At 42.6% G+C, this 14,719-nt stretch overlaps 1 protein-coding gene across 5 annotated transcripts in view; it reads right to left on the reverse strand.

The window, feature by feature from the left end:
- Positions 1-907: 907 nt before the first annotated feature.
- Positions 908-14,719, reverse strand: part of LOC100120747 (scavenger receptor class B member 1) — a 59,948-nt gene continuing 46,136 nt past the window's right edge. For all 5 annotated transcript variants that reach the window (XM_003424013.5, XM_032597813.1, XM_016982936.3 and 2 more), the window contains 5 exons: positions 5,383-5,583; positions 5,072-5,296; positions 4,828-4,990; positions 3,925-4,169; positions 908-3,838 (listed from right to left, as the gene is read on the reverse strand). In XM_003424013.5, the coding sequence (XP_003424061.1) occupies positions 3,479-3,838; positions 3,925-4,169; positions 4,828-4,990; positions 5,072-5,296; positions 5,383-5,583 (1,194 nt within the window). In that variant the 3' untranslated portion in view covers positions 908-3,478. The remainder of the gene's footprint in view (positions 3,839-3,924; positions 4,170-4,827; positions 4,991-5,071; positions 5,297-5,382; positions 5,584-14,719) is intronic.

Below are 14,719 nucleotides of genomic sequence, written 5' to 3' on the forward strand. Positions count from 1 at the left end.
ATTTAATATTCAAATTTGAATTTAAATATGTCACATAAGTTGCTGTGTTCCGAAAGAAATCAGTGCGGGGGAAAAGTTCCAATCAGAATAGAGTCGCAACTTTTACTGAAGTCAAGCGTGTATCTGATGGATAGTAACTGGAAATTTCTCATAATCTTAAAAACATATGAATGAGTATTTCGGTTATACGTAAAACTAAAGTAATTTTTTAAAATTTACTTAATATTTCTTTATTAGACAAAATGAGTGAAATTATTAGAGCGTCAATATGCAAAAAAGAAATCAACAGAAACTTGACTCGTTATTAAATGTCGTACCAAAATTACCTTAAATGGCTGGAGTATTACCTAAAGGTAAATTTTTATTAAACAAATTTTGGTAGTTTTTATAGAGAGTATACTTGATAACCCAGTCAATGAGCCATTCACAGGAGAAGAATTGCTAAAGGAAACTATTTGATTGGTATTGCTGACAACAGTTTCACTGGTACTCCTGACAACAATTCAACTAATATTGATGCTGGAAACTTATCTTTGACTAGTACTGTTGATAAAGACAATTCAACAAAAGATCCAAATGAAGAAATAACTGTGGAGTACAATTCTGCGATGCCGCAATGCCCAGCAAGCTTAATGACGTGATAAAATATATTGTGAAAAATGAAATGAATAGTAAGTTCTATCATCTATACTATGATTATGAGAGATTTGGTCGTTGATAGTAATTGGCTCGCATACTGATGAGAGTGAAATGTCTGTGCAAGTCACTTAGCAAGTCTCATCGTTGGTGACTTTGAGTACATGAATGACTTTAATGGCTAAATTACTGTTGATATGTCACTACAACAAATTTGACACTCGTTCAACTTCAATAATACTGATGGAGAATCGAATTAAAAAAAGAAAACTTCTTTATGAAAAGGTTACTTTATTGAGCAACATCAGATTTCTGGCCAAGAAAAGGCCATTCTTACTGGCAAGAAATTTTTATAAAAAAGATACAGTATAACAATTGATTACACTCCATTTCTTACAAATTATTGTCATAGAAATACAAAATAAAAAAAATGTCATTTTTCTTAAAAAATGATGTCATGGTGTCATGTAGGAAGATTTCGTAAAATAAACTGTAGTTTCATTACCGATGGAGTGCAAGTATAATATCGCAATAACAGTGCATATGCGCGTACACATGAAAATAACTATTGTTATCCTCAGTAAAGTTCTATATTTAAAATTCGTACGCATATTTATTGCTTGTATACGCATGAGATAAAAAAATACTCTTATTATTGTCTATAAATAAGGCAAGAACATCACACGACGTGCCGAGTATGCACGCTGACAAATTCTCGGAACATCTAAAACCTGTCGATCCGTATAATATAAACTTGGTGTGCATTTTCCCTTATATCTTCGTTTAATTTTAACTTTGAGGTTCAAAATTTCAAACGAAATCGTCGATTTATTTTCTTGTATACATTAAATTACGCGCTTACTATTAATAGACATTACTATAACTAACGTTAATCGAATTCGATTAACAAAAAAAAGTGTAAAAGCACCGTTACAAGTCATGTAAAACACTCCAGCCGCTCTATAATTGCATCTTTGTATACAATACTTGATTCTTTGATGAACTCATCAAGTAAAGCATATACAAATCGCGGTTAGTGCATTTTAATCTCTATCGAGGAAAAGAGAAAGTTAAATACAAAAAAGTATAATTGGTTTTAAATTAATAATTATAACAATACAATCACAGGCCAAACGTATACAAGAAAATTTAGGTTACATATCATGTTCTTTGACCGAGAGGTATAACTGAGAAATTCGTTTGTAAACTCAAAAAACATTTAGGAAAATATTAAACATCAACGCAAAATATCGTTGTTTTATCTCGTTACCCTTCACAAAATAATGCAAAATTATTGGCTGTCACTTAATTAATTCTCAAGTATAATTTCTAATCTAACGGAATAACTTAGATGTCTCTAAAAGTAACTGCCTACTTCTTATATCATATCATGCGCAGAAAGCAAAATTTTGCTACAGTGACCCACAATAATTTCCATAATTTATACAAATATAAGAAAAGGCGCCATTAAGATTATATTATATAGAATAAAATCAATACTATTTACATATTTACAACCATATGCGCCCTCTGTCCAAGTGCGACATTTTTTTTACTTAAACTATGAGAATGATACACTATGTCGTTTTCTCAAATTTATAGGAAATTGCAAAAACTCGACTGTGAAAATTTTCTAAATTGCCTTCGGTTCTCGATGAACTTGGTGTACTAAACAAAATTTCCTTTTCTCGTGTATAGGCAAATTATTTACGTTCACGAAAGCAAGCACGTTTAAAAAAATTAGTTCGTTCAGTCTTTGCATCGAATTGTCGTATAGATATGTCGTTTTAAAAAATTGAAGTGCGTTGTGCACAATTCTGAGTGTATAATGGAGGCTGAAATGGATAACTGAAAAATTCGATTGGATATCCGAATCTTAACGATAGATCGAACGTTGTGTGTATACGCAAGGAATCTTTTCGCCCAAACCAATTATACTTTACATTAAATTAAACTTTCAAAGTTTTTCAATACCATTGTAAGACATATTCCTCATGTTTGATCAACGTTTTTAACGGAATAAAGAAAATTGCAATCCAATATCAAAGCCCTTCTACAATCTATACAGCTCGATGCTCTCCACGAACTACTTTAAAGAATAATAGTGTATAAATAATCCATGCAGATGAAAATTCAAAAAGTAAGTACTTATTGTCCATCGGAACATTGAATTCTTACAGTGGTAATAAAAGCTAGAGCTAATTTAACGTAAAATACTCGAATCATCAACATCGCAGAAAAACTAGGAGACTTTCCGCGACAATTAATGCCCAACAAAGCGTATAATAAGTATTACACTCTGCAATCGAGCAATAAATGCTCGACAAAGAGTCTCGCAATTTTTCGACTAGTTGGCAATTTACGCGGAGTAAGGACATTATCCTACGCAGTCACATAGACGCGCGCACAGTATTGGACGGATGTATCGATTGTATCGCGCGATAAAATTCACAAGGTACGCCATTCTCTTTTTTTCTCACCTCTACTGCCGTACCAAAAGGCTTGCACGGCACGCGTGTGCATATCACCGGATCCGCAATTAGATTGGAAAATTGAGGAAAAAACAACGAAATTAAAATCCACACGTGAGAGGGCTCGCGAGTTCTCTTTGGAAAGCTATTAAGTGTACTTATTCCTGTTTCCTTTTTAGGCACGAATGCGACACAGAAGTGACTTATTTCTCTCTCTCTCTCTCTCTCTCTCTCTCTCTCTCTCTCTCTCTTTCTCTCTCTCTCTCTCTTTCTCTCGGCGAAAAAGAAGAGGCTCAGGGCGCGCGCGGAAAGAAAGATCCTCGTCGGCCGACCCTGTCATATCGAAGAGTCGGCGAGAGCTGTGTGACTCCTCAGACGATGTCCTCCTTGAGGTTGGGCAACTCCTCGAGCGCCGATGGCTCGATCGGCTCGATCTCCTCCTCTTTGGTCGTGAGCAGCGCGTTGAAGTAGACGTCCATCTCCTTGGCCTTGAGAGAAGGTCGCCTCTCGTTGAGGTAGTTGAGTCGTTTGCGCTGCATGTCGGCGTCGAGCCACTGGCTCGTGATTCCCGAGCTCTTCGGCTTGTAAGTGAGGATCTTGACGACGCTCCAGACCAGGCTGATCGCCCCAGCCAGGAAGAGGCCGTAGATCGCGACCTCCTGCATCGCCGGCAGTACGTTCAGGTAGAGGAAGAACTTGTTGTTCAGGTTGTTCGGCAGCTCGTGCATGCCCTGCGACGATTCAAAGATTCAAGAGTTATTGTGGCGCAGTGAATTTCAAAGTGATGTGTTGGGGAGGGAGAGTCGTGGGTACTCACGATTTCGAACCAGAGCAGGGGCAGGACGAGGTCCGAGAATCCATCAACGTGCTCGATGGCGCTGATGTCCTGGAGGGCCATGTTTATCTGGAAGCGGAAGGCGAGGTCGACCGGGAGGCCGGATTTCGGCTGGATGTAGAAGTAGGACTCGTGCAGTTCTTGGACCGGTGACAGGCCCTCGACGGCCTCGAGGAGAGACGGGTCCGAGTCGTAGAAGTGAGGGTAGGAGAGAGCGATCGGGAAGCCTGAAAAATACAATACGAATTCATGAGTATGGATTGAAGTTGTTCGCCCAAAATGAGTGATAATAAAGCGTGCTCAATCTCGCCCAGTCGAAGCATTTATAAAGCTGTGTTAGTCGTCCGTATTGTCGAAGAGTTACGTCGCTTCCCACTTTTTCTGGATCACACGTTCGCGCGCGATTTCCTCGGATGACTGGCGAATCTGTCCATCGGTTAACGAACGGATACCCGATGAACAACGTGTACTTAACGAAACTGGCTAATCAGTAACACTGACCGTCGAAAAATATATACATCAGTGAAAATTTTGTCGAGTAACAGAATGTCGGACTCTTCCGAGAAATGATCCGTGAGAAAAATTTAATGCAATCTAATTCCCCACACTTAAACGTGTCGAAGGAAAAAAGACTCGAAGAGTCGCGTAACCGTGACACTCGTGTGTCGAATCTTCGGGATAATTCTCGGGGATAATGACTCGCCGTCATCGGAGCATCATCCTCTGGAATCCGTATAAGTGTACGCAATTATCGAAGGATATGTGCGCGCGATTGAACGAGAGGCAGTATCAGAGTGCGGTAATTCCAATGATTCGAAAATCAACGACTCTCTCTCTCTCTCTCTCTCTCTCTCTCTCTCTCTCTTTCGCCGAGTATATACTGACCGTAATAACAGTCGGTGACGTCGATGAGTCCGTAAGGCAGGCACATGCCCTGTCTGCAGAAACACTTGTTTTCCGGATTGAAGTGGCCGTTGTCGAGCTCGTGGTCCATGAACTTGTACTTGTACGAGTACAAGCCCTTCACGTACTTTTCCCCGGTGCGGATCTGAGTTGGGAGCGAAGATCGTTAATTTGAGAAATTAACGTATTTTTATTATCCTCGTCGATTTAAGCGACAAACACTCACCATAGCCTCGCTACGGCAGAGACTCTTCCTGAAGAACCTGAGAGTGTCGTTGGGCTCGATGTAGCTTTGGAATTTGGCGCCGTCGCTCGAGCCCTTGACGTTCGCGCATTTTCCGCTCCACTGAGGTAGATTCTCGTTGCCGTTGTACTTCTCGATCAGACCGGTCAGACGCGGATCGGTTTCTCCGGTGTAGACGGTCTCGTAGTCTCCCTCGAAGTCGTACATCTGCAACGACGCGAGAGAAATGAGTATGGTATAGTTAATAAAGGTACAGCGAACTCGATCGTTTGATATTTAGAAGCAAAACTCACCCTATCTATGAGTCCCAACCGATCGAACTTGATCCAAGCGGGCATGACGTTGTTGCCGAGCGTGACGAGGGTCGATTCGTAACCGAACATGAACTCCTTGGCCGTCATGTGCACCAGGGGTTTCGAGTCCGTCTGACGGATCAACAGGTTCAAACCCCAGCGCGTTATGTACGAGGCGTCCTTCATCACGTTGGCGATGCTCTGCAACACGAATTTGAGAAAAAATCGTCGTGATTACAATGCGCAAAACAAATTGAATATTCCCCAAGCGTGTAACTAATCAAAAACATCGTTAACGCCGAGCAATCATCGATTCACAGCTAGTCCGCTAAAAATCGATTGTTTGCAAATCCAAGTTCGCCTTATAGGCGATGCACTATATACCCACATTCGAGTTTAAAAATAGAATTCAAATCGGGGAGTAGCGAACAAAGGATGGCAATCACCGATCGATTATACACTATAAATTATACACGGCACTCAACTGAAAATTCCTTCTTTTATTTCAAATTTCGCAACAAACAATCGCTCCTTTTACCAGCACGATTTCGTGCACTTTCCCGCGCGAATTTACTTTCTTCGCGCAATGAGTGCACTTTTGCACGTCCGATTACCGGCGATTCCATTATTATGTAAGGGTAACAGCTTACGCGAGTACCGACGGAGGCTGCGCGTTAAGGAGTCGAGTTACCCGCGACTGGTTCTGCGTTTATAATACCGACCTTTTCACGAAAGCTACTCGCAGCTCCGCGAGAATTTCGAGCAATTATGCATTACGTGGACCTGGAGAGTTTCGTTGTCGAATAAGGCGTATTGTACTTTCGCGAAAAAGAATTTGAATTTCAAAATCACGCTATTAACTTTTTACCCATTGCATAACGTCCGATCGGATGCAGCATCTCTACGCATTTCGCTGTAAAGTCGAATGAGTTGTTCCATCTTCTCGAGCTGAGCTGTGAACCACATTCTAAAGTTTTTCATCCGCATCCTGCACCTCGCGCGCGCTGCAAAAAAACAGCGTCGTTCGTGCGTTTTTTGCCGAGCATGTGCTGTTTTTCGCCGCTATCCATGACGCGTTCGAATGAAATTTGCTTTTCGCGCTAATTGTGTTGATCGCGGGCTTACGTCTCCCGCCGATCTCATAACGATCCGATAATCTTTTCTCCGCATCGGCAGCGTGTATCGCTCGTTCCTAGCAATTAAAAGCTTTTTTCCGCGATGACTTTTCGAATAATCGAACCAAAACACCAACAAGAGAACTTACTCGGTGTTCCGCTCTACTTGATTCGTCCCGAGAACTATGAAGATATACCGGTTTTTAGTGCGCCATATGCGCACGAAAAATGCGATCAAACCCAAATAACCGCGCACTTTACCACCTATATCGAACTCGATCTGTTCGCGCTAATTAAACGCGTACATGCAGAATTGCGTAAATTACGTAAGAGCCTCGTGGTTGACAACCGGAGATGCAGCGGTCCATCGATACGATCGTTACATAAGTCCAGGCGAACGCTACACTTGGAGCAACGCGCGTGCGGAGATATCGGGAGGAATGTAAATTGAGCGGCTCGGTTCTGCGCAATCCTTTCAAAACATTAAATTTTCTCCGCTCCCAAGTGTTGCGCTTTGGCCACACGTACACGCGACAAAGGTTTATTGATCGTAAAGCGCGGTTATGGTTAATTAGTGCCTTTTTCCTATATACAGGATAGGGCAGTATCGAGTAACCTTCTTTTCGGCGATTAGCGTTTGTTCGTTAAGTGCTGTGCTGTGTGATGCAAAAGCTTCTCCATCGAAGATAGTATATAGGGTGTGTGAAAATATAAAAGCTGCAAGTTTCGAGAACGGCCGAGGTAAACGAGCTTGCGTTGTTATCGTCGCACGGCTAATTTACTCGTCTACATGAACAAATTAACGTTCTTTTGTACGCGAGCGCAGATTCTCTACTTTAATCAAAGGCTGCGACTTCCATGTGTCATTGTTCGTTGAGCTTGTAAATAAACTGCTGTGTACAGCTTGTGATCGAATTATTTTTCTCGGCGAGGAAAGCTCAATTGAATTTTATCGCCGACCTTTGCGATGTTTTATAAACAGTGCATTTAGAAATGCCGAGATCTGAATGGGGGAAACCGACGCCTTGGATTCTTGCGGCTTTTCACGACTGAGTCAGATCTTCGATCTGAATTCGCGAAATTCCTGTCGATACTGAGGTAGCGTTGAAAGGCACTTTGTCTCCGTATAAGTCAGTGAATTAATTAGCCGGTGGTGTTTATTTGTCGGTAAAATAGCGCGTTTTTACGCAGAACTTCTTACGAATCGGTGAATCGATCTCCCAGGGTCGCGAATTTCTGATTCACACAGTTTTTCCGGCTCATGGCGATTGATTTACGTCTCAGAAATACAACAAACGCGTCCTTTATACGATAAGTGTCAGCCTAAATTTCGAATATTTCCATTCATCTCGTTTATTTCGCATTCCTGTTCTTGTGGCTTCCGTAAATCCGCAAAAATATAACGCAACCGGTTTTCTTGAAGACGTCAATGCAAACGTTGCCATTGTACACTGTTATTTTTCTCGCTAGTAGCAACACAGCTGGTTTACGCGAATTCACTTGATCGTCATCTACATTTTATCAGCCGGGTGAGATCTGGTGGCAACGACTGCGTACCACACAGTCCATTCCGAAGAATTTCCGTTTATTTTTCCGGCGAAACGATGACACGAATAAGTTATTAACTATCAAAGCAGTTTTCATCCAGCAGAAGATAATAATCTGGACGTTGCTGTAATTTTGCATAAATAAATTATCGTCAAAGTGAAAAACGTCAGGTGAACGGCATTTCCTTTTATCGCACGCGTACTATCTTTTTGTCAACTTAATAATTAGCGGTAAATTGTAATATGGAGTGTAAGGAATATAAGTTAAACCAGAAATTCCATGTCGTCATCGCTGTAACACTTTTCGCGATATGACGTCAAGCTCGTGGAACATTTTTAAACTACTTTATCTTGCCACATTTTCAGGATGCATAACAATGAGCCACAAACGCGTCTCAATATACTTGTGCTTTCACAGTGTACAGCACGCAAGACACTAATAAATATTACACTGAAAAAAAAACTCAGAAAAACTCAGCCATTTTAACTGAAATCGCACCAGTAATCCGTCATTGTACGAAGACTCGCCAAAATTACTGTAGAGTTCAGTAGTTTTAAAGAATCGGTTCGGTCGTTTTTGCTGGTGTCCCGCGTAAGCGACCAATTTTACGAGTCGCGACTCGCCAAAACTACCAGTGGCACACCGTTGTTCTTACTGAACAGTCATTACGGTGGCAGAACGGTTAAAACTACCGGACTTTACAGCAGAAATGACTGTGTTTTTTTTTTCAGTGTAATACGCGTAATCAATCTGCTCTTATATATTTGAAAATTAGATGATGAATAACGCAAGAACGTTTATGATAATGAATGTTAAAAATACAGCTGCGAACGCGAGTACATGCCCGCAGAGCGCGGTAAACGCGACCGAAATAAAGCCAGTATCTCTAAAAATAAATCCCCATTAATAAACACCGACGAAAAGAGCTGGCGGTAGTTCCGGCTAAAAAACGACTTCGAACAATCCAGCGGTATATTCATCAGCAGATCCAGTGCAAAAAGTTCCGGTTTGCGATCTTCTCGAACAAAGGCGCGAAGAAGAGGCTTAAACTCCATACGCGCATTATGAGAATCTCGCGCTCGAACATGTCGCCGAGGAAAATATTCCGCACCGCTCGATTACTGTTACATACGCGCGCACGGGGAGGAGGACAAAAAAGAGCACATACGCGAGAGAACACATACCGGTTTCCAGCGCTACTTACTTTATTCCAGAAGGTTCGTGCGTCGGTTCACCTTATGGACGCCCCGGGGGGGTTCCATCCGATTTCCGCCGCGATTTTTCATTGGAATTGTTTTTTTTTCCCGACGCTAGGAAAAAAAAGCTTGTCGCGTCTGTCCTCGGGTTTTTCTACGCTCGATGTTTAGCATGTATACACCTAGAATCTGGTTTTCTTTTTTTGTGCATTCGGAAGCGAAAACGAGTTTTCGCATTCAGGATACAACGCATTTATCGAGATTCCTCGACGATGAAATATGATGCACTTTGTAAACTTCGCAAGTGGTAACAGGAAAACTTATCGCTCGATTATAGATGAACGAAAAAAAATGCTTCAATCGAAACGTACAAGTACGGCAAAAATCGGTTTGAAAACTCAAAATCGCGATGCGAAAATCGGCGATAATTCACGAGTAATCGCTTGCGTAAGACGCGACACAACGAGCTACAGCTTCAGGGTAATATACGCACAGCATCTTTTTCGGTCGACGGCTCGAAAATATTGCGCAACTCACGAGCGTGCGCGACCGGCACGCGACCCGAACGCCTTCACCTTCCTTATAACTATTTTTCTTTGTACGCCGATTTTTCGGTGCGCCAGGTGACGTCGAATTTTCCAGAGCCTTGGGTAACTTCAATGAATGCTATAACGTATCCGCGCAGATGAAAGGTGAATGAGCTGCATTTAGTAATAATAATAATAATAACAATATAATTATTTGGGAAACCGATTCGTTTATTAACATCGAATAGACGCGTGTTCGGATATTCTTAGAACACACTGTCATCGTTTCAAAGTATTATTCCAACACGATAAAGAAATGTATATATGCTGGTTGCATTTCGAGTAACTTTCTTTATGCGCGTGTGACAACCGGATTCAGCGACGAGTCATAAGGATCGTACGGAGGCGTGTGGCGCTGCATGAAGAAACACAACGCGGCTTGCACCTGCAGCGCGCGCTTCTCGAAATTCAAAAGGAAGAAGCTTTTCGGCCTCTTCAATTTTAAACGCTGCGCGTTTTGTTTTTTCCGCGAGATTGTTTTCAATACATTTTCTCCGCGGATAATCGATAAGGTGACCTCTGGCAGCGAGTCTACGTTCATTGTATATGCAGCGGAAACGATTGCGATCTGTCGAGTGCGGAGAATGACAAAATTTTTCCCCAATTTTTCTCCAGCATGCTCTCGGAACGATCAGCCGAAGCGATTAATAATAAAGAGTCAAGCTTCCGTCGCTTCTTAACATTAGATTGTATAAATCTAGCATACTCTAGAAGCGACTGCACGCGGATGTCGATTTCGCAGTGGAGAACTATGTTACTTTGTATTCATTGGCTTTTTTCCCCGTCGCCGAGTGCAGCGATCGTTAAGAGGATGCAAAAATTGATTTTTTCGTCTCTTAGAAAAATCGAGCGTGATATTTTCCACTGGCGAATTGGATCACAGCATGTCCAGCGAAAAAAGTTGTTTACGTGCTTACACCGGTCAGTTCCGAGTCCCTAAACGCGAGAATAAATTAACCGAATTGTACCTATCGATCAATTCGTCAGTGGAAAATCTCTCGCCGCACAATAAACAAAACCACTATCGACCTCCGAATACCTAATTAAAGGTACGATCCGCGTGATTCTATCTGACCTCGCTCGTGTACGCACACGCACCGAACGTCACAGCTTGACGCGCGGTTACAATATATATTTTTAGGATAAAAGTAGTCCTTCTCGTGGAATATCCCCGGAATATATATTCTCTTTCTCCTGCGCAGGTATATCCGGTATTCCTAATGTTCGGGGGGTGGGGGTTGGGGGGAGAGTCATCCTCGTTTTATTTTTTCCCGTGTTGTTGTCGTCGTTTGTTAGTCGCTCCTATCTCCGCTTTAATTTTGCTCTCTCTCTCTCTCTCTCTCTCTCTCTCTCTCTCTCTTTCTCTCGTTTTCTCCTTTATCCTTCCCTTCTTCGTTTTTTTGGCTATCATGAAAAAAGTCACCGGCAACGTATCTCGACGTGGTTTATGGGAATGTTTTAGTGGAGGAATTTTTCGCTCAATAACATCGCAAGCTCTCGTCGTGCGTCGTTGAACGTTTTTGGAAGCTTCGATTATCGCGGCTGTGGCGAATTCGCGCCCACGGATGAAAAAAAAAACGAATCGGGATGTTGTTATTCGAAATTTTCGCATAGTCGTCCCTCGCGACTATCGTGTCATCGCATCTACACGCAAAAGTCAACGGGACATGCGGTCGGTATTGCGAAACGACGCAGCCCCGGATTTTATTATTTTTTTTTTAATTCCGTTCGACTTTACGGTCGACCTCGGCAACCTTGTCTTCTTCCTGATCGTTTGCATCTCGCCCGAGTGGCGTAGGTAGTAACGAGCTCTCGAGATCGTTCGTTACACCTTATCCTTATCTTTCCGTTCGCCGAGTGCTTTCGGTGCTCAAGAGCACGGGGTAAACGTCCCTATAATCGGGCATTGAAAGGACCCCCTCTTTTGCTTTTCATCTTAATCAACCGCTTTCCTCTTTAGGATTAAAAAAAGGGTCACGCGCTCTATATGTGGAATGATGAATCTTTCTTTGTTGTTGTAAAACTGGGTTGTTTCGACATATCAGCCGCACGTGTGCTTTCCTCTCGGCGTGCATACGTATAATACGCACAGAAGCGAAAAAAAGCAGCGAAAAGCGAAGAGATATCAGTCGTGCCGCGCGCGAACCTTATTATCTCGTGCGCCTCGTACATACAAAAGACTCGAATCGCGTCTATATTCTCCCGGAGCAGCTGTCAAAAGCCACGATAAATCACGACTGCAATTGTGTGACGCGTGTTTCGAAATAACTCGCGGCGACGCACACGAGATCAGCACCTCTTGATATCTATGCTCGGTTTACATTTTTCCAGCTGTGGACATCGCACCTCCCGATCATGCGATAGAGTAAGCCGAAATGAAAGAAAATCTACGTCCATATAAATTGCGAAATTCTTCGCGTATATGCGTGACCCCTTTGGCTTTTTTCCAGCCATTTGAGGAAACGCATCGACGTCTCTATTGTGCGCATAAGTATGTGTGCGTATATGCAATATAGCGAGTTATCGGATCGTCGACCTCTTGTAAGCTCACATGCTTGTTATCTGTACTGAACGCGTGTAGCGCGAGACTACTCTATTTTCGATTTCTTCCGGATCTCGTGTGCTAGAGTCCGCCGATGGGGGAGCTTTCTCGAGTTCACACAGTTCGAGTTCTGGAGTCGATCGACGGCGATCGAATGAGTTCAATATTCGGTAACGAGTTTGGATTCTTTTTTTACGTAATTTATAATCGCATAAAAATGAGGACAGCCTTGACCATTATCACTATCATCAATAATTCGATAGTTCTTATTTCTCCTTCTTTTTTTATCTCAGTCGCGTAACGTATACAACATGCTTCTCTCTGCATCAGCATAGAAGTATAAATTCCGAAAAGCGTTTATTCAAAACAACCGCGCTTCTCACCGACACGCTATAAAATCCAATTAGACCATTTACCACTTCTTCTTCTGCTCAGCCACATTTTTCCATCCTTACACAATGCGACTCCTTAGTAGTCAGTGCATCAGCCGAACCAACCAATCGAAGCCCACGTGAATAACCAAATGAACCTGTTGCAGAGCGCACGAGCGTAAGTCTTCTTCGCGTTTGTGAAAAGAGAAGAAAGAGCGAGAGAAAAAAAGTGGCACAAAGAGTCCCGCGCGACACGAGGAAAACAAGCGAGGCGGAATAAATTCGCCTCGATTTCAGAGAATCTGCCGACTAAATTTTTCGCTTATTCACGGCGTGTAGGCGCATTTTTCAACTAAAAAGTATAGCCCGTGATTGGAGCCGCGTGCGCTGAGTGGATAAGAGGTACATTACCACAATTCCTCGGCGTTGCAAGGAATTTTTAACGAAAATCGAGGGATCTACCCGAGAATTCGGAATATACGTCTGGCTCGAGCTGATTTATGCGGAAGTCGACGTCTGCGCGATTGTCCTGTTTGCAGTTGTTAGCTAATCTCAGATTCTTCTTATGCTGGTGGTTATACGAGTGCGAAATTCGGGAATGTGTAACGAAACGTTTTTTTTTCAAAAGAATCGACGTTTTACTGCCGACTCGTTCCGCGTATTGCTGTGCTCACGTGCCGCAAAAAATCGAAGACAGTTGTAAAGCGGTGTTCATTAATCGTCAGATAATATTGGCGAGTAATGTAGGACAAAGATAGCCCCTATCGTCCTGCTCTTGTGTTGTACAACGCATAATAACTTCCCTAATTAATCAGCGTGTAAACCCAGGCTGCGATTGGGTTCGTAAATTATTGGAAATATTCACTGATGCAGACGCGCTTCAGACGCAAGTATATGGACGTCGTGAATCGCTTTATCGCGTGTCTGCGGCGATTTTTTCATCTTAATTTAATTTTAGTAAACAACGTTGCTGAACTTCTTTATACAATAAAAATAGAATACATATTTCAAATAAGATTAATTCGATCAGAAGAGCATCTTTTCCATCGTGAAATCACACGATCATTATGAAATTCAAAACAAAATGCGAGAACGGCAAGGGAAGAAAAACATCGAATCATTAGCATTTATACGCGGTTAATTACCAAATAGTTAATTCCTGCTTCCCAAAACAAAATCGAAACTGACATTTCCCTTCATTTCCTCTTTCATATCCAAGGGCGTCGCGTCGCCACTACATCGGGTTTCTGACCCGTAAAACTTATATACAAATAAACCGATCGAAATCCAGGTGGATGACCTTTCGCGCGTTCTCTGTTATGTAAAGCGTTCTCGGCGTATGACCTCTTCCCCGAATAAGTCAAGCCAAACACACACCTCTTACTCCTCGATCGTAAATCTCGTCTTGCATAAAAGTGCACGTGTACGAGAGTGAGTTTCGCGTGAACAACGTAAAATCGGGTGGAAACTTTTACGTAACAATCGCAGTGGTCGTGTACGAAGAACTCATATTGTGGCGGTCAACGATTTTCGCGAACTAGTTCGTCATATACCTCGTGCGTATCGCGAACCGCGACGGAAAAGACATCATACGCGGCCGAGCGAGTGATTCACTCGAGATTCCGAATAAAATAAAAATAAAGCGAGAGCGACTAGGCACCGCGCACGAAAGTGAGCGCGAGTTCAAGTGTCCCTCACGGCTACGTCCGGACGTTCACATCTCTCGGCTCCGAAAAACGACGACCTTGCCAAGGCCATAGAACGACCAGTGCGCGTGGGATAGACGAGAGAGCGCGCACGTAGTTTTGCGCGCGTGATTGCAACGACCCTGCGACAGGCGCCCTTTTTTCCTCGATTTCGCGCCGCGCTGTCCCCGCATGTCGGTGGAATTATTTCGGAATGTATATTTCGGAATGATCGAGAATCGGGATGCTTCGCCGGGACGCGATGACTTTATTTTAAGACTCATTCGTATAGT

Source organism: Nasonia vitripennis, chromosome 1, assembly GCF_009193385.2.
Source record: "Nasonia vitripennis strain AsymCx chromosome 1, Nvit_psr_1.1, whole genome shotgun sequence".
Lineage (NCBI taxonomy): Eukaryota > Metazoa > Arthropoda > Insecta > Hymenoptera > Pteromalidae > Nasonia > Nasonia vitripennis.